Raw genomic sequence first — 25,388 nt, forward strand, 5'->3', positions numbered from 1 at the left:
GTGCAGGGAGGAGGTCACAGGTCCGGGCAGCACAGCTCTGTGCTGCTCGGACACAGGTGAGAGGGGGGAGCGATGCAGGTCGGCGTGGGTCCGTGCAGGTCGGCGCGGGGCAGTGGAGGGTTGTGGTAGAAGCCCATTGGCTTCTATAGGGCATCACCAGATTTTTCTGGCGATGCCCCCTGCCGCGGTAACCCGGCGGGGGATGCTTAGCTTAGAGAATCTCCCCCTGTATCTTATACACTGGGGAACTGCTGAGTAGTGTTATTAGTAGAGACAAGATTATATGCATTTGTATATTTGCATATTCATTTGCATATTTTGCCCATTCTCACTGGTTATTGCATATTTTACCTAAAATCTAGTGATGGTGCATATTTTAGGCCCCACCCGTGAGCCACAGCACTGCTTTGCCCTGCTGCTGCTGGCCAGGTAGTGGTAGAGTGTGCAGGCTGGGGCAATATGTGTGCAGAGTGGGGAACCTTGGATATACGCTATGTCTGATACTGCTCTAGGCTGCCAATCCATGTTGATAAAAGTCAGTCAGATGCCATTGCGAAACTCCTGAACCTTTGCCTGCCCCTGGCCTGGGCTTTACACCAAGAGACAGACTTCTGCAGCAGAGGAGGAGGGCAGAAGGGTTGTGACATCACGCGGCGCAGAGGAAATGCTGTGTCACAGTGAGTATGCGGCGCAGGGAGTAAGCCTTCCACTGCGCTGCTCTCACACGCTATGCTAACATTTGATCCATCAGCGCTGGAGATGAGGGTCCGTGCAGTTGATGCAAGAAGAGCTTTGGACGCTGCAGTATGCTGTAGCAGCAAGCATACTGAAATCTGCAGATGCTGTGGGCCTATTTTTGAGGTTTATTTGCAACTAATTGTATGCTGATTTTTAAATAAATAAGTTAAAAATGACTTTTTTTATTTAATGTAGCATATTTTAACACTTTTCATGTGCATATTTGCATGCATATTTCAAGCTTTTTTTTGTTGCATATCATCCTGTCTCTAGTTATTAGCATAATGTCCACATGCAACTGCAGCAAAAAGATGCAAGGAAGGCCACAACTGTGTCTGACTTAAAATCAGGCGCTACACAGAGGTAGTATTTCGCTCCATCCTACAGACCCCACCCTCTCCACATACACTCAGGGCCGCCGAGAGGTATGCCGGGCCCCGGTAAAATTTCAGTGGCGTGGTCTAATCATGGGAGGCTTGGCCACCTCCCGTGATTAGGCCACGCCCCAAAACTGTTTAAGGGGAGTGAAAAAACACTCTTAAGTTGAAGGGGAAGTGTTATTGTTCCCTCCCCCTTAGCAGCAGCATATGTACAGAATGTGCTGTGTTGACAGCAGGCTCACCATGAGCTCTCACGCTGTCATGGAAAACTAAGCAAATAGCTTAGTGGCGCCCAACTAACATAAGTTCCCAAATTTCTGGTCGTGCCAAAATGGGTGCGTGACCTTAGCAAAAGGGAGTAAATGGTCCACGATAATGATTGCAAGCCCTCCTGCTATGGGGCCCAATGGCTTGAAATCCCACTGCACAGTTTTGAATTTCTTTTTTAATGTTCCATGTATTTAGTCCTGGTAGTTTACTTCCTGGTTTGAGTTTGGGAGGAGGGTTTTACTGGCGGGACTGTATGACAGCGCTTGCTTGTTGGAGAGAAAGACTTGAGATGATGACATTGGCCCTTATTCAGATCTGATCGCAGTACAACTTTGTTCTCAAAATGGGCAAAACCATGTGCACTGCAGGTGGGGCAGATGTAACGTGCAGAGAGAGTTAAATTTGGGTGGGGTGTGTTGAAACTGAAATCTAAATTGCAGTGTAAAAATAATGCAGCCGGTATTTACCCTGCACAGAAACATAATAACTCACTTGAATGTAACTCTCTCTGCACAAGTTACATCTGCCCCACATGGTTTTGTCCATTTTGAGAATATATTTGTACTGTGATCAGATCTGAATAAGGGCCATTGTCATTAATTAATGAATACCTCCCCACAAAAAGGTATCATTGTCTCAATGGTTTCAAGGTACTGTGCTGCCAAAAGAGATTTTACGTGAGCTTCATAGATTTGGCCCTCAATTAGCATAGAGGTAATTTTTTCTTTTCTTTTCTTTTTTAGGCTTCTGGTGCTGCCCTGCTGTATGCTGTGTACTTTATAATATTGCTATATAAGAACTACAAGCCTTTTTTCCTTGATTTCTACATACTGCTACCCAGTATTTTAGCTGTTATTGGAGTCTTCTTTCTTCTTGTGAACGGTATACTGGGCTTCAAAATCTCAAAGAGAGGTTCTCGTTGCCAACAGGGAATGGTGAGTATGAAATCTTTATATGTATAATATATTACATAAAAGATACACCCTCGCGCTATGGTCTTCACACTTTTACTAGTTGTAAGAGGTCAATCATCTCAAAAGGTTTACACCTCCTGTCTTGGCCTGATTTATTCCTGTCTTTTGAATTGTGTATGTGTAATGCTGCTAGCTGTACGTCTAGCAGCTGCGCATTAGAGATCAGAGATCCATCCATCCATCCCTCCCTCCCAGCTCTCACTGGCTCCCTGCTAGACACAGCCTCCCTTCTCTCCCAACCATGGCTGTCATATGCGGGACTCAAGGCCCCCATAAGCTGGACCTAACTTTCCCCTGAGCTCTACAGGAGAGCTCATTAACGATTTGGCACTTGATGTGCCATTTTTTACACGGGATGAATCGCATGCTATAATTCCTGGGGAGCTGCAGGGGCAAGAGATTTAAAAAAAACACTGCGGACAGCCTGGAACCCACGCTGCCCATCCCTTCACATTGGTGTGTGCCAGCGGTCTGTTGGGATCGGGTGAAATCGGCCCAAATCGGATACGTGTATGAGCACCTTTTTTTTAACATGTAATAGAAGTTTCCCACGGAACATAATGGGCTTCATCCCACAATTTAAATATAAGATTCTATACAATTTTATATATGTGACTTGTGGGTGGCATGGTTATGGTGACCAGGGAGACCAATGAAAGAAACACCTGAATGGGGCCATTTTTAAGATTCTGCGTTTTAAAACACATCTGACTACATCCAAAAGAGGAGCTAGAGTCCCTTCATTGCAGCAAGATTCCCTTCTGTGGATCCAAATGAAACCAGGTTTATTTCCTCCGTATTAGGTGAAGGAGAGCAGTCAATATGCTTAGTAAATCTGCCCCAAAGAGCTGTGAATAATCGACTTCTCAAAAAAGTGGTGTCGTGGCTCAACCTGAGGGTAAATTGTTCTAAGTCTGTGGGATCAATGCTGTCTGATTGCCACACTACAGATGCCATTGATCCCAATCACTGCTGCCAGGCTAACCCTGTCACACCACAATAAATATTGGTGGCATCTGTGGTGCTGCTGGAGCCAGATAAGGAGCAGAATTATTGTCTGTCCATCCAGTACCACCAATTGCATAGGCAGGATACAGTATACGAGGGAGCATTTTTCAATTGATATTTTACTCCATTAAAGTGTGTATGTGTGTGTATGTATATGTGTGTGTGTGTGTGTGTGTATGTATGCATGTGTATGTGTATATGTATATATATATATATATATATATATATATATATATATATATATATATATATATATATATATATATATATATATATATATATATATACTGGCAATGATGGGCGGCACTCCGAGGAAACTTTAATGCAGTGAGGCAGAAACCAACGTTTCGGGGCGCGGTGACCCCTTTGTCAAGGTGCTCAAAAATCTATTTTTTTTTTTTTTTTTTTTACATTATCGAGCTACTCATCAAATACAAGTGCCATTGTATTTCATAGGGAGCAGTGGAGGAGACTTGTCTATTGCTCTGCAGCCTAATCAATATAGGACAAAGACCAGTGCAGCCAGCCAGATACCTTTGAAGATAGGGCTGTAAACATTAGCCCGTATCTACAGTCATGTGAAGACAAGAAAGGGATTGCTAGCTATAATATGCTGTTCAACCCAGATAACCAGTATGCCATACACAACCAGTGTCCAATAACATTCAAAAATTCTTTAAAGAAAAAAAGCACGCTGTTCCCACGCATATTTACACCAGTCTTTCAGCATGTGTCACTATAAAATTATAGCAGTCTAGCTGTTTATCACTTATTTTATGCCATACAGTGGCACACCTAGTCCAAAAGAAATCTAAACATTCTACTCTTATTTTCCTCTATAGGTCATCCTTAGGTTCAGTTATGTGATGAGGGACAGTATTTGCTTCTGTTTGTCCACATATGTTATGATTGCAGCCCCAAGCACTGATTTTGTAAATTACATTTACCATAAATATTTTGAATTGGTCCACCAACCCAATGTGTCCCAATAGACCTATAGTATTGTAAATAATTGTACAATGCTCCAAGAAAAGAAAATGTTCTAATCCTTTATTATAATTCGGTATTATTATGATTATTATAATATTATTATTTTATTTTTTTAGAGATGGGGGGGGGGGGGGGGGGTCGATTCACATGATTTAGTGACCATATATGTGTATTTTATCTTTTAGTTCATGTACATTATTGTGGTCTTGCTTTGCTTATTGAGCACCGGAGTGGTATTGGCATCTGTCTATATAAGCAGGGTAAGTACAACAAACCTATAAAACAGTCATTTTTCTATTGATGTGACGTAATATACTGCAAACAGTGTCAAAAGTTTATTGATTGTTTTTGCTGAGTTGGATTGCCTTGTATTCACAAGAGTCTGCATCACAGCTAGTGGAGATCGTTTGTACCATTTGGTTATTATGCTATCTACAACTAGGATGTCATCCTACAGAGAAACACAAGTATGTTATATTGCAATTTTGCCAGTAGCTAATTCTGTTCTTTTTCCCTATTTGATTATACAGTATGTAGTGAATAGCATTGTTTTCCCAGTTACATCATCAGATGTGCTAAATTTACCAGGGACATACCCCCCTCCTCTCCCCCAAACCAACAAGGTTTGGACTTCGCTGCACCGGACATGCAGTTTGTGGTCTTTGGTATCTTTATACGCACTGGGGCAGACACTGGTAATACGCTGATGGACATATGGACTCTGGGACCGCAGACTGTGATTGAGCTGGTTGACCAGAACAAGACACTAAGGACAGGAACCAGAAATGGAGCAGGAACCGTGAGTGGAGCATGGAAGATGGGAAACCAGAATGGCATAGGGAGACCCGAACCAGGAACATAACTCATGCCATGCCGGAACTTCATACAGTATATTAGACCAGCACTTCAAGCAATCCCACTTGATCACTATGGTCAACAGTGATTGGGAGGCACATGGAACCCATCTCCCTTCCATTTGGCAGGTGTGCCTTGCCAAGTGTCTCAACTCTCCCAACTAGCGGCTGCGAAGAGAGGTGTACAGTGCAGGAAACCAGAAGTGTCACGGCGGCATATGGGTAGGCAAAGCACCTATATAAGCATCTGACTGTGTGTCAGGGCCAGTATGAGCATCCATGTTGGTTCTGTGTCAACACCTGTGTCCCAGAAGCTACAGGTCTGTGTGTCAGGATGTATGTAGCAGTGTCTGTTGTAGCATCTGTTAGAGCCTGCACCTGTGTCAGCATCTTTTTTTGTTTTGTTATCAGTCTCTGCATCAGCGCCTATGTGTCAGCATCTGTGTCAAAATGAGCATTTATCTGTGTGCCAGTGTCAGCACCTTTTTGTAGACGGCTTTGTCTGTGTGTGTTATCAGCTGTGCATCAGCGTCTGTGTATTAGTGTCAACAACTGTGTCAGTGTTTCAGTGCCTGTATGCCAGTGTCAGCTTCTGTCTGTATTTGTGCCAGCGTGTCTCTGTGCCACCGCACCGGTTTGTAGTGTCAAGGTGAGTAAACGCAGTGTTATAATCTACACGATAACCGTATTGTTACCAATATTTTCGTTTAAATTGTCTTGTGTGTATACACTATATCATTAACATTGCGTGCTCCTGTTGCTCGGTAGTGATGGTGGGCCAGATGCACTAAAAGTGATAAAATGGAGAGTGATACACAGCCAGCCAATCAACTACTGCCTGACATGTCACAGACTGTCTCCATTTTATCACTTTAGAAGCTTAGTGCATCTGGCCCAGTGTCTGTACATGCACGATGGACATTGCTAGGGAGAGCCACCCTTCCACTCCCCCGCCTACACACATAATGCCTGGCATCAGCAAGTTTATATGCACTTAAAAACACTGGCACATCCGCCAGGTCCCATTACGCAGAACGTTGCTGGGTTTCCATATCCTGTAATGTGTACACCGTTTTGAGCACCTGTGCATTGTCTATATGACATGTCTATATGTCAGTTTCAGGTGGTAACACACAGACTGATTCTGTATCAGTTGAATTGGGAGATTTTCTAAACTAAAAATGCTGTAAAAACTGTGCACTGCAATTGTACATCAGTGTCTATGCGTGTCGGCATCTGTCTGTGTGTTTGCTCCTGTTTGTCAGCACCTGTGTCTGCCTCTGTCTGTGTGTCGGCATTTGTGTTTGCACCTGTTTGTCAGTGTCTATCTCGGCATCTGTTAACATGAAAAACTCCTATCGACCATTTTTCTGTCGACCTTTAGTGGTCGACCTAATGTATGTCACCCTTCATAGTGTCGACCTAGCGACATACATACAGGGGAGGCCCAGTAGGTTATGTCTGTCTGTGGCCAGCAGTGGTATGGCAGCACGTGGCCCCCCTCTCTCCACTCCCATGCAGCAATTGTGTCCTGCTTTTGCGGCTGCTCTTCTGTGGACTGCAGTATGGCCCATTCTCCCCCTCCTACTCGTAGTTAAGTATACAGACTGTCTGCCCCTCAAGCTTGGCATTTGTCACCCCTCATACTGGATGACTGTTTGTAGCTGTCTGAATACATGGTCCTACTCAGTGGCCTAACTATAGTCCCGCGGTGGCGGGGAGGCGATAAGGAGGTGTGGGCGCCGGGGGGTCTGCGGGGCTATAGTTACCTGCTGCTGTCCGCCCGCCGGTGCTTCTAGGAGCGGGGAGCCGGGCGGCTGGCTACTCCTGTGCCGGGTTTTCCGGCTAGCTGTCAGTGTGGCCAGGACGCTCCCCCTCCGCTGCTGCTGCCGGCCGTCGGGTAGGTGAGATACGCTCCCTACATTGGCTGCCAGCGACGCGCACCCCGCTCGCTGGTACCTCCTGCCGCTGGCGCTTCTGTCGGGTCCCAGGCCGGCTCCGGCTGCTAACAGAAAGTGACACACGGAAAATGGCTGCCCCCATACCTCAAAAGCTGTCTACATTATGGGGGCAGCCATTTTCCAAGTGTCACTTTTTATTAGCAGCCAGAGCCGGGAGAGCCGCGGGGACCTGTCAGAAGCGCCAGTGCTAGGAGCTACGGGGGGTTTGAGCTTGTTAACTGTCCTTGGGTGTGGGGGCGCTGCCTAAATTTGTGGCGGGGAGGTGAAAAATTAGTAGTTACGCCACTGGTCCTGCTATTGGGGCCTTTATGATCAATGACCTAACCAGCCCGTATCTGGATCATTTTGGGTCTGCTGACTGTCCCCCACATTTTCAAGGATTCCTCATTTTGGTCACGGCAGAACAGTACTGTGGAGGAACACCACCTCTCTAATAAAGCCGGATTAAAGAGGATAGCATTTGGTTACAGCAAAACCACTTTGTGGAGGAACGCTCTTCTTCGTATCCAGTTCTGTTAAAGAGCTACAGGAATATCAACCATCTCTTGTCACTGTATAACCCACTATTGGGCCATATAAGAAAGGACACTGGAAGATTCCTAGCCTGAGGGCTATATGGGTGACTATAATAGTTATTGGACGTACACAGCCACCTATATTACTTGCATGTTATTTTAAAGTCTTGCTAATTTAAATTCTAAATAAATGATATATTTTTATAATTTGCACACCTGAATTTTATTTAGCGCAACCTACCATTTTTTTATTTTATGTTGGTAGTTCTGTAGACACCAGTCCATAGTGCCTCATACAGGGCGGGATGTACTAAAGGGAAAATGCGGTAAAATGGGGGGGTTTTTACCGCATCTTCCTATGTACCAATACCGGTCCGCCCCGTTTTCGCGAGGCAGGGTATAACCACCCAGAGGGTGGCGATACCCTATAGAAGCTTATGGGCTTCTATCGCCGTCTGCCATCCGCGCGCCCCCCCCCCCCCTTCCTCCCGTCCTCCTTTGTCCCCTCCTCCCCCAGCAGGTGTCACAGCCGGCAGGACATCTGGCTGCTGGGGGGGAGGAGGAGACGCAGGGGGACACTGGCAGCCACCGGGATGTGACGGAGACCCCCGCAGACCACATCACCGGTATCGCGGCGGTCTCCGTCACCGCAACCCGATGCTAGCCGAATATGTTAGTACATATGCGGCGGCTGTTAAGCGAAGGGCGGCGATGTATATTAATACATCCCGCCCATAGACTTGACTTTCAGACTTGATTTCTAATGTAACTGCCCAAGCAGGGCAACCTTCCCTTGCATAATTGCGAATGGATCGGTATCCATTCTCATATCCATAAACAAGTCACAAACCATTAAAAGGATTTTATTGTGTGTGTGTGCAAATGTGAGTAGGTCTGAGGCTTCCACTAATCCACTAATGGAAGTGGTCATTGCTGATGTCACAGACCCTCCTCAAAGAAAACACTTGGGCATGCCTACATTTTTATTCAGACGCAGCCAGAAAGCAGCAGGTTTCCACCACCCCAAATGCCTGCGTCCTGTCAGTCAAGCTTAAAGGATTACATTTACGATCATACTTCGATTTTTATTTTATTTTTTTCTGTCGCACCATGTATCCTATAGATTGTAAGCTTGCAGCAGGGCCCTTTAACCTCTAAGTCTGTCTGTTACCCAGTTTGTTTTTTCTCTGTCTACCTTTTGTAAAGCGCAACTGAATCTGCTGCACTATGTAAGAAACTGTAAATAATAAATAAATAATGGGTGGCATTAGTCAAACTTTTGTAAAGCTTCCAGAAAATTGGTCATCTCATTTGACTCTTGGATCATTTCTCTCTCTCACAACATTGGAACCCATGCTGAGGGGGTTAGAGGGATAGGGTTCGGGTAAGGCTGAGGGGTGGTGGATTAAGGTTAAGATGCAAATCTCATCACAATAAACTGTGCATGTGTGTATTTTCTTCTATTTTAATATGTATCATGTCACTTAGAGCCTGATTCAGACCTGATTGCTGGGCTGTGAATCTTCACAGCCCAGCGATCAGATAAACCGGTCCCACTTGTGTGAATTCCCACCATTGTGCACGGCTGAAAATCTTATTTGCAGCTGTGCACATGAGGGGAAAACTATTCGCACTTACTTACGACGATGGCCTTAGGGAAAAGGAGGCCGCTGACATCACCAACATCCGGGGAATGCATGTGTTTTCTGAGACCCTCCCAGAGAATGCAGAGTTACCACCCAAATCACTGTCGTTGCTAGCTGCCTTCACAAGGATGGCTCGCGCATGCACGCCCATTCGATAGTCGCTTGGGCTGTGAATTTGCATCCCAGCAATCGGATTCCCTCCTGGGGCCGGCAGTGTCCTGCGGCAGAGGGGGGCAGTTGGGAGTCCATCCCCACCCCCGTGTCAGCCTGAATAGACGTCATGTGCACAGCGTCTATTCCTGCAACCAGGGTGGCTGGGGGCATAGCCAGCAGCTCACGGAGCTACTGGGCATGCCCCCACAGAGGCGAAAATGGGGCGTGGCCTCACGGGAGAGCTGCGAGTATATGCCCTTCTCCTGAAGTTTTGAGTGTCCCTCCACCACCTGATTGAAAGTTGGAAGCTAGATATAGATATAGATATTTTATATAATAATATAAACGATAAAGGAAACTTATAAAAGACAACTTTATACCAAGAAACTTAGCAATTATATACACATGTTGCATTTATCATATAAGTCAGTGGTTCCCAAACTGTGTGCCGCGGCACCCTGGGGTGCCTCAGAGCACATGCAGGGGTGCCCTGGGATGGTGGTCCAGGAACAATTAATTTTATTTATGGTCAATGTAATAGGGAAAATCAGTGCTTATGGCTTCCAATCATACAATATGAGAACAAACTGAAGTGAATACTGTCCCTCACAACATAAATGGACCTAAGGATCACATATAAACACAATTTATTTAATTTAATATATTTTTTTTTGAAAGTACTCAATAAGAAAATTTTGGCCTAGGGGTGCCACGAAAAAAATTCTGATACTCCAGGGTGCCGTGATTCCAAAAAGTTTGGGAATTCCTGATATAAGTTATGTTTCTTGGTATAAAGTTGTGTTTTATAAGTTTCCTTTATCGTTTTTGTATTATTTTTGATTATCCATGCTTTGTGTGGTAATGACAACCTTTAAGGTGTACTATTGAATTTGGTAATGTATTGTATTAATGGATATGCCTGTTCTCCATGGTTACCGGCATGCCGCGATGACCATATCAGGTTTTGTGCAGCGGCCTAACCATTCCCCCACACATTCTGAACCAGTGTTTATGGTTCTGCTTCTGGTAATTTTAGTTACGAGTGTCGGACCATAGCGCTGGGCGGAAGTGGAGCAATGATGGCATCGCAGCTGAGATGGTGTCTGCGGCATCCCTACCATGTGTGAGTATGGTTTCGTCCACTACTATTTAAGGTCTGTCTGGGCATTAACCATTTGATACCCTTTGAAAAAGGCGCAGTAGCGACAAAATGGCAGTCAGGGTACGGTTTGGCCTCAGTCTTTGATATGCTGCTATAGATCCATGCTGTAATAATGTTGATCGGCTGCTGCCCGTGGATAAGTATAATGACCTTTGTGTTTGTTCTTCAATAAATGTGCTTTGCTCATACTTACATCTCATGGCTGTGCTGGTCCTATCATTAGCATTACATATGGTGCTTACGGAATAAGACTTTGTTTCATGTTTTGAAACATTTGTTACATGCTTAAATAAAATATTTATGTGCATGTCATGTGCTTCTACAGCATAAATGCAAGATACCTCATTGAAATATGAAAATATTCTGAAATACTGAATAATGTTCTATCCACAATTCTTCTGGTTCCGAGCATTTTGGATTCTGCATATTGCATTTGCTTAAAACATTTATTAGTACTTTTTATCTTCTAGATGGACCATGAGCTAAGACCAATGCAGAATGCATTCCATCAGTATAATCAAAGCAGCAATACTGTCGACAAAATTCAGACTGAGGTGTGTGTGTGTTTTTTTTATTTATGTTTTTATTTATTTTTTGAGGGGGGGGGGGAGATTTTTCTTATTTGTAAAGGCAAAAGCTCATTACACTTCTATACTTAATAACAACTAGATTTTTAATTTAATTTTCTAATGCATTTGATCATAGTTATTTACGTGTTGTAGTAAATATGCAGTAGTGGTGTGTGTGTGTGGGTTTTTTTTTTTTATTACTATACCATTGTTAGGTTGACACGTGCAAAAGGTTGACATGACTAAGATTGACAGGTTCAAAAGGCTGACACAAGCATTAAGTCGACCTTGGTAATGTCGACAGTCAATAGGGTGACATGTTTTTTTTTTAGCCGACAATCGGTTTTTGATTCCCTACCATCCACTAGAGCAGGGGTCCTCAAACTGTTTTGCTCTGGGACCCCATCAGACAATAAAAATAGTTACAGGACCCCAGAAAGTTACTGCAGAAGGTCATCACATCACATGTGTAGTCAGCAGACTGCACATACATGGCAGCATTGTGGAGGCCCAAAATTATGGGAGGAGCCTGAAGTAAAAGACAATTCAACAGATATTTCAGACTCCTTTAATCACTGACTGAGATTAGAAAAGTCATCTGCCTGATGGTCAGCAACATGGAGTCGCGACCCCATGCTGAGGAGTTCGGGAACCACTATGGGGTCAGGACCCACAGTTTGAGAACCACTGCACTAGAGCATGGAGGGAGAATATAATAGTGCCTGAAGCGAGCCATGCAAGGGGATGCGGTGCACTCTTTCTGAGGGCAGTATTCAATGAGGCCAATTTGCCATGTTTCATGGCAAAATTGTGCTATTTTCACTTTGGAAGGTGATTTTTTATTTTTTATTTTTTTTTGTCAGAAAGTGAATCACCCTATTTAACGTGCACTTTTCGCCGACGGCTAACAGTGAATGACGGGCAATTCGCTGTCTGATACTCTCCGCAATTCGCTGTGGTTTTTCAATGTGATTCGCTGTGAGTGTATTCAAATAGAAGATGGCGAATTGCTTTCTAAGTGATTTTCACCGTGTAGCAATCTCCATCTTTTCATGGTAAAGTGGAATGTGAACTTTTGAAATAATATTTTTTTGTTTTGTTTTGTTTTTATTTGGTGTAAAAAAAAAAAAAAATCAGGAATTTTATTCTGTGAAGGGGCATGTTATTTTTATTCATGTGCTTACAGCACATGAATATATATTTAATTTAAAAAATATATATATTTTTTTACACATAACAGCCAGCAGGGGGCCGAGAGCCGCTCATTACATATTCATATATTCACTGCTCCCGATGCACGATCGGGAGCAGTGATAGCGGCTCCTACCAGGTCCCCTGCTAGCTCTCCCAGGGGAACAGCTTGTGCTGCCTAGGTCCCGGGGAGCCCTCCTACCCCCGACATATATTCAGGGGCAGGCAGGGAGACTTCCATCTCCCTGCCTGCCACTGTCCAGGGCTGGCCAATTAGGTCGATCGCGATCTACCCGTCCATCGCTGAGCTCCCGCCGGTAGATCGCGATCAAGTGCCCTAATGTACCGTGGAAACAGCTGCTGAAACCTCTGAGAAGCTCTCAGAGGCTTCAGCGTTCCCAAGGATGCAGTGCGCAGGTACAGTGACGTCATGACGTCACCTGTGCACCGCAAATGAGGATCCAGGTGCCCGGCACAGTGGGGAACAGGCACCCGCTCCCCCCACACTGGAAAGCATGCATCCTTTTGACGTCCTCCCGGCCACCTGTGTCTCCCGTCATCCATCCGTCAGCCTGCCTGCCTCTGACTTCCGTCATCCGCCCGCCCGTGCTTTCCGTCATCCGCCTGCATGCCTGTGTTTGCAGCTGTACCACAGCAATACAGCAGGACAGATCAGGATGTGAAATGACAGGCCTGGAAGTAGTGTCTACCGCTCTGCACTGCGCACAGACAATCTCACACACACACACACACACACACACACACACACACACAAGCGGTGCAGCTCTCCAACCTAGTGTAAATCCTTTTTATTCCAAAATTTGGATTAAATAGGATTTACACTGGTTGGATTGCTGCACCTCCTTTTTCTATACCTGGTCCCTGCTGTGTGGTCACCCACCAAAGTATCGGCCTATTTGTAGCTGTGCCGGACCACCTCCCAAAATATATATATATCCGCTTCCCCAGACACCCGCTATCCTAGCCTTCCCAGTAACAAGCTATCACCCTGTCACCCAGCCTCACCAGTCACCCTCTATCTCTGTCACCCCCAGCCTCCCCAGTCTCCCACTATCTCAGCCTCCCCAGTCACCAGCTACCTCCCTGTCACCCCAGCCTCACCAGTCATCTACTATCTCCCTTTACCCTTGGGGGAACTTTTGTGTGGCCATGCCACTTACTTGCAAGACCACAACCCTTTTTTGTGGCGCCTTCAGTGCACTCTGTTCCTGGTTGCCAAAATTCTAGATTCGCTTTCCAAATAGATGAAGCTCGGGCCGGCCCTGATCCTCTGCGCCCCCTGTAAGTAGTCTTAGGCTGGAACCATCCCTAACTCATGACTGCTCTGGTATAGCATCAGATTGACCTCCCTGGGAGGGATCTCAGAGCTGGTACTGCCACCCTTTACATATGATTTTGGTAAATATGATGCCACAAACCTGGAAGTGCTCCATGTACTGGCTGTCAATTGTACCCTGTGCTGGACCTTCTGTGCATTTTGCACTGGGGGGGGGGGGTGTATTTTGCACAGGGGGAGATGCCGGTAGATCACCGATAAGTAAGTGTAAAAAAAGTAGATCCCGGGTTACAAAAGTCCGGCCACCCCTACGGCATTGAATAGTGTGTCAGCGAGGGCTTCAGTCCTCTGGAACACGGCGACTGTGCAGCGAATCCTAAACAGGATTCGCTGCACATCGTGATTATGGTCATTGAATGCTGCCCTGAGTCTGGTTGTCATTCAGGACAAAAAAACGCGAAACACCCATGTCGACCATTTGACCCTGTCAATCTTAGGCATGTCAACATTTTTCATGTGTCGACCCAATGCATGTCGATCCATACCCTTTATTACAGTGTTATAATAGTACTATTCCACTACCTATACAGGTACATGTTTTGTTTTTCTTGTAAAATCCGCTCCCTAAGGTTGTTTAAGCAAATACAGTACAGGGACATGAAGGCTGGGTACACACTGGAGTGACCACCAATCATTCCGGCTTTGGTGACAATGTACCTTGAGTTCAGAACTAGCCAAATTGAGCATATACACACTGCAGTTTTATTAAGAACCAAACAATATTTTACATCCTTTGTACACATGCAATATATCGTTGCTCCTGTACACACTACAACATACTTCAGGCCACTTCGTTCTAGGGAGTGGTAAAAATGGGACGTGAAATCTACCAAAAAATAAGATTGATTACCATGCGCTAGCTGAGTAAATGATCCAATGGTTAAAATTAAACACAACTTCATAAAATGCATACAATTCCATCCAAATAACCAATGAATCCCTGGGCGCTTGTTAGCAAAGAAGTCTTTCCTTCTCCTAGGAAAATTTGTCCAGGGTGTAACACTTAAAGAAAAGGGGGAAAAAAAACAAAATCTATGTATATTCTCAAGCGCTTATATGCTGGTATCAGAAATTATATATAACAAATTGTATTCATACTACAATTGAAGAATCGAATAAACTACAATATTGGAAAATCATCACTTTATACATTATTTTGATTTCTATTGAACTTGTGGACATTTTAATACTATAGGCGCTATACCACATTTATTTATATATATATATATATATATATATATATATTCTCTATCTATCTCTCTATTCTCTATCTATCTCTCTATCTCCCGTATCCGAATTATTCCAAAAACCTTGTATTTTTTTTTGAATAATTCGAAAAAAAAAATTGTCTTTTTTAATACTTACCAAGTCCCCCGACATCCATGGCAGGCCTTCAGCATCCTCTCCGGCGTCTCCAGCGATCCCAGGAGTGCTTTGCGTGAGTGCGCTCATGCGCCGGTGACGAACTCGCGCAAAGCACTCCTGGGACCGCTGGAGAGGTTGCTGAAGTCCTGCTGTGGACTCCAGGGGACAACGTGGACGCCGAGGGACCACCAGGCACCACCAGGGGACAGATAAGTATGCCTAACACACACTTTTATTCCAAAAAAAACAGAAAATTCCCTTATCCGGAATGCTCGTGGTCCGAGCATTTCGGATAAGGGATACTCAAATATGTATATATGTATATGTATATGTGTGTATGTCTGTATATGTGTGTATATATATATATATATATATATATATATATATATATATATATATATATATTATATTGACACTGTTGACCATACACTTCTCTTACAAACACTACAATCCCAAGTTCCCAAGTTTTCATCCTACCTATTTAACCGCTCCTTCAGTGTTCATATCTCTGATTCCACCTCCTCTTCCCTACCCCTCTATCAGTTGGAATACCACAGGGTCCTCTGCTTTTTTCCGATCTATAACTCCTCTATTGTCAAACTAATCCGCTCTTTTGAATTTCAGTATCATCTGTATGCGGATGATACCTCTCCCCGGACCTGCTTTGGGCCGTGTCTCTGAATGCCTTTCTGTTTCCTCCTGGATGTCATCTCGCCACCTCAAACTGAATATTTCTAAAATGGAATGAATTACATTTCCACCAAAAAATAGTTACCAACCAGATATCTCTATCGCTGTTGAGAATATGACAATCACTATTACCACTCAAACTCTCTGCCTAGGTGTCATCATTAACTATGAACTTTCCTTTGTTCCCCACATTCTGTCTTGAAGTCATGCCACATGCACCTAAAACACATTCAAAATTCGCCCTTACCTAGCACAAGACACTGCTAAAATCGAATCCATGCTCTCAACATCTCACGCATTGATTATTACAATAGTCTCCTTATTGGCCTTCTCCAATACAGACTATCACCACTACAGTTCATTATGAATGCCACTGCGAGGCTAATCTTCCTAGCCAGATGTTCATCGTTCGCAAAGCTACTCTGTCAGTCACTTCATTGGTTACCTGTATTCAATACTAAATTCTTTTACTTGCATACATAGCCATAAACCAAAGTACACCAACATACATATCTTCTCTTATCTCTAATTATCTTCCAACCCGACCTCTACGCACCTCACAAGATCTGCATATCGTCTCTCATCCACACTCATTACTCACTTCCATTCCCAATTGCAGGACTTTCGTCGGGCTGCACCCACTCTGTGGAATGCACTCCCACACACAATAAGACTCCTCCAGTCCCCAAACCTATGAGCGCTCCCTGAAAACTCACCACTTCAGGCAAGCTTATCAAATTCCAGAACCAGCCACTTAACCTTCATATACCGTTCCTATCTAACCACATCCCTACTGTACAGTCCACACTTCTTTTTCACATTTTCCATCCTCCTGACCCCTGGCCAGACTGCTGGGTCATCGTATTATACAGCACACCAGAAACCTTTGCATTCTGGTGGAACTAATGCCTATTTCCCTATAGATTGTAAGCTTGCGAGGTCCTAATACCTTTTAACTGTCTGTAAATACCCAGTTTGTTGTATTACGGTCTCCTATTGTAAGGCACAACGGAATATGCTGCGCTATATAAGAAACTGTTAATACAATTGTGAAACATTAGACCAACTCCTCATGGGAGAGACATTTCCGTCACCACCGATCCCACTTAACCACTTCTCCGATACTCCAATGGATTCGGCAGATGCAATGAGACTAAAATAAAAATAGAGTAATACTATTTTTTTTTAAATTTTATAAAAACAAACATGTCCAACCTGTGTTCCCTATTACCCGTTTCCATCCACCTCTTCCCCATAACGGCTTTATTTCACATTTCTTTAATGTCTCATGTGTGAGTCCTGTTCATCTTATTCCATCTCTTACTTACCATCTGCACCTCTCATATGGGAAATCGCCACATGATCTCTTCTCTCAAGTGACCGGAGATTGCAGGTGTAATATTTATTTATGGTGACTATTGCTGGGCATAGAGACAGTGTGCAGCAGCATCATACCCAGCACCCCAACGACCCATACCCAGCACAGTTACAGAGCATGGGGCACTGCACACATACGCTCCTTGTATCTATGGCCCCACACATAATTACTGGGCGGTACCTGCTATTATGAGGTACATACAGTACCATACTGACTGGGGAGGTATCTGTATACTCTATCGAACAAAGCCAGTGATTGCCAGGAGTAAATACAATGGGTGACATTCTATGGGATGAGATAAATGCGCATTTTTTTATCTCGCTCCACATCGCCGCTCTTATCCCTTTTTTAATTTGCATTTTTTGGTAATAATTCGCATATTTAATAGGATGCGATTTGGAGGCTGAAAAGTGCGATGTAGTGCGATTTGCGGCAAAGTGGTGCGATTTTATGACACAAAAAATTGCGATATCTTCCGCCGGTCATGTGCGAGTTTTGGTCCTACCGGAGTGCGATTTACAAGACTGTCTCCTCATGACTAAGAACCCCCTAACCTATTGGCCCACCTCTGTCCCCTCCATTATGCATCACACCCCCTATATAAAGGGGCATTTGGCGCCATTTCACTCTTTGATAGGAAGTAAGGAGCATGGAGAGGAGCAGTGGCAGTGTGAGCAGAGGAAGAGGTGTTGGTGGCAGAGGGAGCAGTGGCAGAGGGAGCAGTGGCAGCAGCCAGCCAAGTGGGAGAGGCAGCAGAGGACTGCTGAGGTCGTCCTCCATTACAGGGAGTGGCAGCAGTGTGGCAGGCAGCATGGCCACAGCAAGGCCAGCCCCAGACCAGGCCCTGGCGGACCAGCCCCAGCAGGAGGAGGTGGAGGATCTGCTGGCATCCCCATCCTATACCCAGGACCTATTCCATACCCCAGAGCAGCTGCAGGAGGGCCACATGTCAGAGGTGGAGGAAGATGGAGGTGAGGAGGAGGAAGACACTGGCATGGAGGAGGAGGGGTACATGGCTGGAGTAGAAAATGAGGAGGAGGTAGAAGCTGGCCGCACAAAAAGTGGAAAATGCTGCGCTTGTCCGGGCTATCATACCCGTGTTTGACCGGTTACTGGGGAAAAGTCACCACAAGACCACTGCACAGCGGAAAAGGGCTATGTGGAAGGACATCACCCCAGGTGAACGATGTAAGTCAGCACAAGCGCCTGGTCAGAAACGTCAAGAAGAGGTTCAACGATATCCGAGAGAGCTCAAAAGTAAAATGGCGATGGAGTTGGAGGAGGCCACCAAGACTGGCTGAGGAAGCCCCACCACTGTCTGCTACACGTCATATGAGGTCAAGTTAAAGCGAATCATACCCCCTGAGGTCCTGCCTGGCATGCACGTCGCGGATACCGATAGGCCGGCGACGCCACCCAGAGCTGGTAAGTGTGACCACATGCAATCTTAAACATACATGGCAATGTTTTCAAACTGTAATCTTCACTTGTATTGTTATGCTAAGTTAAGTGCTGCTGTGGAACTACATAGCCCAGCAAGGTCAGGCAATAAAAATTGCCTGCTCCTACTTTCAAATTGGTCATAATGCTGGGCCTTGTAGATCCACAACTGCTGATATTGATCAACACTTTCTAGCAGCTTAACATGTATGTGGCCCAAAAAACATTGGTGTACTGGTGGTTTAGCTGCCATGCCTACATACCACAGATTTTCCACCAGTTGTAATGTGTCAAATAGTTTAATAATAATCTTAAAAAAAAAAATCAGGTGTAAAACATGTCAAATAATGTGGGGACTAAATAATGTAGTCCTTAACAAAAGGATGTATTGTCCAGTAATGTCATTTCAATGCATATTTGGCATAAATGCTTATCCATTGCAAGGTAGATAATGGCTGCCCATCTTTCCTTTCACAGATTGTCCGTCCCGAAGTGCTCACGCATCACAGAAAAGAAGGCCCGTTGGAGCAGAATCTGTGGAAGCAGGTAAAGGAACAAAAAACAGGCCATTACACATACAGTACACACACCCATGTCACATCAACAATATCTCACACTACATTCATCTCCTGCTGCTACATTGCAACAGAAATTAATGTAATCTGACCTAGCCATCTCACTTATTATTAATGTCAATGTTACATGCAGTATCGGGGTACATGTGTAAGTACATAATACCCCTAGGTATGTGCGTTCAGCATCTCAAGCCCTTTCAAAAACAGTACTGAAGAGAGACTGGCCTATATATGCATCAGTACTTACCTCTTCATCTGTATCCACAGGTTCTGTACAACTAGGAACACAACCAACAGAATCCTGTTATAATGTTGGACAAAATGGACATCGTTCTAGAACCCGTGGAGACCTTTGCGGCTGAGGAGGAAATACAGACGTCATCACAGAGTGATCTTCCCCCAAGTGGGGTGACTCCCAACCCAACCCACCCCCACCCACAAACACACCCCATACAGCAGCTTCTGCTGCACAAGTAGCTAACTCCTCCTTCAAGGAGAAACAAATTGAATTTATGGCCTCCCAAAGCCTGCAAATAGGGAACAGCCAGGGGTACATGCGTCACACTTTTCTTCAATTAAGAAAAATTTCAAGGAGTGTACGGTTTGGTGTAGGTACTCATGTGCGCATGGTTAATAGCATTGACACCCGTTTTGCAGATTTTACTTCTGCTGTAAGGGAACAGAATAGCCATATTGGCAGCCTTGCGCAAAGTATAGCTGCACTTAGCCAATCGTGTACAGTGCAGACCAATGCCTTAATAGGTATGCAGGCACAAATTCAGCAGATGGAAGGCAATGTCGTAGGTGCAGCAGCATCTACACTGAGTAGTGTATCTAGTACCCCAGTAAGTGGCTCCCCCACTTCCCCACCCCGTCGGAGTATTAGGACCCGGGGTGGCCTGGGTGCAGCTTCAAGAAGTGGTTTAGGGTGGCCTGATGGTGGGAGAAAAGAATTAATATTTTTAATTTGCATGCAATATGCAATACATCTTGTAACATCCCCTGACAGTTCGAATGTTTGAGTGACAAAAATGCAGGTTGTTTATGACCTACTATAGTGCAGTAAAAATGTCTAAACGCATACCATTTTGTCTGTGTATTTTTAAAACCATTGTTGTGTGAAATATGACATAGTGTAATGGTATATGACAATGGGATTGCTGAAAAGTAGTGTTGGGTAACTTCTGGCCCGTCAAAGATTGTGGAACTACATATTCCAGCAAGCTCTGGCACTCATTGTTTGGACTGTAATGGTTATAGTGTGTCAGGGCATGCTGGCACGTGTAGTTCCACAACACCAGGTGAGCCATGTTTTAGAGCAAAATTAATTCATACATGTTACAAATGTACTTATAAGGTTGATTACAGCAAGGGATAGGTCAGCACCACCAGCTGCATCAGTTGAGCTATGTGTATTAGGCTAAATGTGGGTGGAAACGGATGGTATTGCTAAATAATTTGTTGTGAAACATGCAGCAAGCCTGGATGATCATCATTACTTTTGCTGGGTGGTAAAGCAGCGTACCCGATGACCGGTCCAAACACCGGAATCTACTTTTCAATATGCCAAATGTACGCTCCACCACATTGCGGGTTGCAATATGGGATTCATTATACCGGTGCTGTGCAGGGCCCTCTGGGGAGCGCAAAGGTGTCATGAGCCAGGAAACACACCCATATCCTGAGTCACCTAAAACACAGATAGGAAGTTATTGCCTTATATGGTAAGGTATGTGCATTGTGCAAACAGGAGTCACTGGGACAAGAGCAATATGCTTGTGAAACTGGAAACACACACATTTGAGCAGGTACAAATAAGGACAGACAGGGTAATATGTAAAAATGTACTTACCAAGTAGCCAGCCCTCTGGCATTTGTTGTTGGTTGAATCGGTTGCAGAGGGCTGAGTGCCTCAGAATATAGGCATCATGGCAGTTCCCAGGGAAGCCTGCTACAACACTTAGGATTTTAAGATGACCATCACATACCACCTGAACGTTCAAAGAGTGCCGCCCACGCCGATTGACATAGACGTATCCCCGCACGTGCGGTGCCCTAATCCCAATGTGTGTGCAGTCTATAGCTCCCAGCACTTGAGGGAATGCTGAGAGTCTATAGAAAGCCACCTTGTGGTCCTGCCACTCCAACTCAGAACGTGGAAATCTGATGTATGTCTGCCACAACTTCTTTAAAGCAAGTAACACTTGAGTAAAATGCTTAGAGAAAGTGGGCTGTGATACCCCCAAGGACCATGAGGTCACAGACTGAGTGGAGCCTGTGGCCAAATAGTAGAGGGTACACATTAATTTCTGCAGCCCAGACACTGCATAGTTGCCACCCCCGAAAGGGTCCAAATCATCTCTCACCTGTTCATATAAGTCCAACAGGTTATTGCGGTTCAGCCTAAACATCCCCACAAACTGTTGATCCGAGAGGGAGTCCAGGTACAGCCGAGCACGATACATACGTAGGGTACGCAGTAGTCGGGGGGCTACCTGGATCTGGTGTGCAGCTTCCTCCCTCCTGCGCAGCTCCTCCAAATGTGCCACATCACAAATCAGCAACTCCAAACCACTCTGCAAAATCTCCATGTCTCAAACCCTCACAGGTGTCCTTAATGATGTTGCGGTATATGTAGGGGTGTTTCTGAGTGAAATTGAGGGCACCTGTGTTGAAATTAACCATTTGTGCACTTGACCAAAGTGAGTTCTGGGCCAAATCACCCAACAGAACCTGGTCTGAAAAAAGTGCGATTATTAGACACCTTAAAAGTGCGATTTTTCTAAAACGCATGCCATTAAATAAGCGCTTTGTATACTTTTCTGTACGAAAACATCTGGATGCGATAAAAATGCGATTTTTTTTTTTTCACACTTTCGGTCCGCATGAGTTATCGCACATAATATGTGATATCCGTCCCTTAGCGCATCCTATTAAATATGCGATTTCACGGAAAAATGCGATGTCGCCATTTTTTTTACTAATATTCGCCAAAAAACACACCTCTCATCCCATAGAATGTCACCCAATGACTGTGTAGTTGGAGAGAGCTCTCACGTTTTGCCCTCTGCCAAGGTAGCCAGTCACAGGGGATGCCTCCTACCAATTATTTTTGTTATTATGTATATAGTATTGGCTAACCTGTATTGTTTTTTATATAATATACATAGTGGTTCCTCTTAACACAATGTATTCAACACAGTGTTGCTAGTCATTTAAATTAAATATAGGTTTTTGTTATTCTAGGGCCCATTTATCAATGAGTTTTAGCTACTGAAACTTATTGCCTATATACAGTGTGCACCAACCAGTTAGCTCCCCAACTGTTATTTTTAAAACACATGACTGTTAGGAGCTGATTGGATGGGGCACCTTATCGTATGCAATAAGATTTTATATGGCTAAAGCTTGTTCGTAAATGAGCACCTTGTCAATGGTTTTTATGTTGGAAAGCAGTGGCAAGATATAATAAAATTTTAGGGTTCGTAAATTGTGAGTCTCCCTCAAGGGCCGGTGGATTTGCCCACCACACCACCTACCTTACATATACCCCTTTTACATCATAAATGCCGGGTCGCACACTGCCCAGCAACCAGATTCCTAAACTGGATTAACCCTTCTTTTAACCTGGGTCAGAATACCAGGTTGCTGGAACTGGATTTTTTCAAATGGCTCTTTCACACAGAACAGTGACCCGGCAACAACCCGGGTCAGACCTGGGTTATTTGTGCGGTGTGAAAGGGGTAATAGATCTAGCTACACTATATGGAAAAAAGTATTTGGCCACTAATTATTTAGTCTGACCTGTTGGCCACAAGTGTATAAAATCAAGCGCCTAGCCATGCAGTCTCCATTTGCAAACTTTTGAAATACAAAATGAATCCATCTGAAGAGTTCAGTAACTCCAAGCCTGGTACTGTGGCAGGATGGAGAACATTGGAATGAGTAATGTAAAGCACAAATGCACTGGACCGTGAAGCAAGGGAAATGTGTTCTATGTAGTGACAAATTATTTTTCTCTGTTTGGCAGTCAGGTGGGCAAGTCTGGTTTTAATGGATGCTGGGAGAAGGTTACCTGTCTGACTGCATTATGCCAACTGTGAAGTTTGGTGGAGGAGGGATAATGGTATGGGGCTATGTTTCCAGGGTTTGGGCCCTTTTCTCTAGTGAAGGGTAATATTAATGCTTTGACATAACATTTTGAACAATGCTATACCTACAAATTTGTGGTGACCCTTTGGAGATTGCTTATTCCAACCAGTGCACAAAGCAAGGACTATAAAGATTTGGGGGGAGATTCTCTAAGAATCCCCGCCCCCCTTCTCCGCCCATCGCACATATGCGATAATTATAGTAAAGGACAGCTCTTGCGTTAAGAGCTGTCCTTTGCGGTGAGAGTCGCCAGGTGCCAGCAGGTCCTGGCGGCTCCCCCCTCCCTCCCACACCCGGCGCTCCTGCGCCGGGCTCTCCTCCTCCCTGCACCAAGGAGGAGGTCACAGGTCCGGGCAGCACAGCTCTGTGCTGCCCGGACACAGGTGAGGGGGGGTGGGGGCCATGCGGGGCGGCGAGGGTCGTTGCGGGGCGGCGAGGGTCGTTGCGGGGCGGCGGTGGGATGCGGTAGAAGCCCATAGGCTTCTATGGGGCATCGCCAGATTTTTCTGGTGATGCCCCCCGCCGCGGTAACCCGGCGGGGGATGCTTAGTGCATCCCAAAGTGCGGTAAAAACCCTGATAACTGGTTTTTTACCGCATTTTTAGCTTAGAGAATCTCCCCCATGGTGTAATGAGTTTGTTGTAGGAAAAACTGAACTGTCCTACACAGGGCCCTGACTGCAACCTCATCGAGCACCATTGGAATGAACTGAACTACAGATTATAAATCAGGTATTGTTCAGGCCGACCAAATGTAAAAAGCTTCTGAGCGCAGATTGTTATATTCTGCACTGCAGCTGTTTCTGATGAGGGGGATTACCAGACCCCTTCAGGATAAGAAACTCTACACAAAAGAAAGGATTTAAACAGCGCTGTGCAAAATATATTGGTTATTTAAAAAAAATATAGTATTAAAATATTATAGCCAGCAACAAGCCTATTTGCTTTAACTGGTTAGTATATTAACATGCAGTATTATTTATGGTCCGTCCCACCTATGTGCACATGGTGTATTAGAAAATATACTTGGATAGGTCTCAGCAGTGGGTAGGGATCCCGGCCTCCAATCCCCACCTCCTGAGGTAGCCGCCGAGCATCTATGAGGCGTAGAGGACAGCGGGGACAGTTATTGGCAGCACACAAAACGGAACCAGTGGATACCCTCGGATAATTAATAGACTGAATCAGCGCAATTAATAGGACTGCACCAGCGGTCGGAGTGTTCCACTGGGGACTGGAGGCCGGGATGGTTTGACAAATGGCATACCCCACTCACTCAAAAGGATGCTAATAAAGGTGTATCCTTAAGATGGGTGGGTACCCGTTCTCATGATGTGGTATGCTGTATAACATGTATCAAGGTTTCTTTTTTAATCTTTTATTTGATATAAGTAACATACATAAAACTTGAAATCATAAAACCAAAATATAAAATCATTTGAAACTGCTTGAGACTCCGAGTAGGGGTAGTGATAGTGTGGAGTCAACACACCTAGCTGGGGATCCGAATCCAAGCAGGTGTGGATGACCACAATTACTTACCCGTTCCTTGTATGTTCTCTTGCAGGTATTACACGAATACCCCTTTCACATTGCACTTTTAAAACGGTATATTGCCGTTTTTTTCCCATTTTAAAACGTTTAAGGCTGCAATGTGAAAGTGCCAAAGTTGATTTACCGGTTAAAGATAACCAGTATTTCAACACGGTTAAAAAGCAGAGTCCTACACGTTTTAAAGCTGTATTTTAGGCAGTGTGAATGGCTCTATTTCAATGGCTTGAAACGTGTCCCTTGGGGGTTAAACGGGTTGAATTTTGAATGGTATTAAATGCTTTTTAAAACGGTTTTCACCTGCAATGTGAAAGGTCTCAAGGCTCAGACCCGTTTTAAAGTCCCATTTAAGAATACCGTGTCATTACCCATTTCTGCAATGTGAAAGCAGTATAACTCTGGGTCAACATATTTTGAGTCTCAGACCAGAACCGGAAGTTAGGCTCCAATAAGGATATAAAAAAGGCACA

At 44.7% G+C, this 25,388-nt stretch overlaps 1 protein-coding gene across 1 annotated transcript in view; it reads left to right on the forward strand.

The window, feature by feature from the left end:
* The window catches only part of LOC146027148 (tetraspanin-3-like), a 46,987-nt gene that overhangs the window by 12,197 nt on the left and 9,402 nt on the right, over positions 1-25,388 (forward strand). Inside the window, exons 2-4 of the mRNA XM_083158112.1 lie at positions 2,132-2,323; positions 4,546-4,620; positions 11,122-11,205. Coding sequence (XP_083014238.1) covers positions 2,132-2,323; positions 4,546-4,620; positions 11,122-11,205 — 351 coding nt within the window. The remainder of the gene's footprint in view (positions 1-2,131; positions 2,324-4,545; positions 4,621-11,121; positions 11,206-25,388) is intronic.

This window comes from Crinia signifera, chromosome 1 (assembly GCF_055691185.1).
Source record: "Crinia signifera chromosome 1, ASM5569118v1, whole genome shotgun sequence".
NCBI classification, from domain to species: Eukaryota; Metazoa; Chordata; class Amphibia; order Anura; family Myobatrachidae; genus Crinia; species Crinia signifera.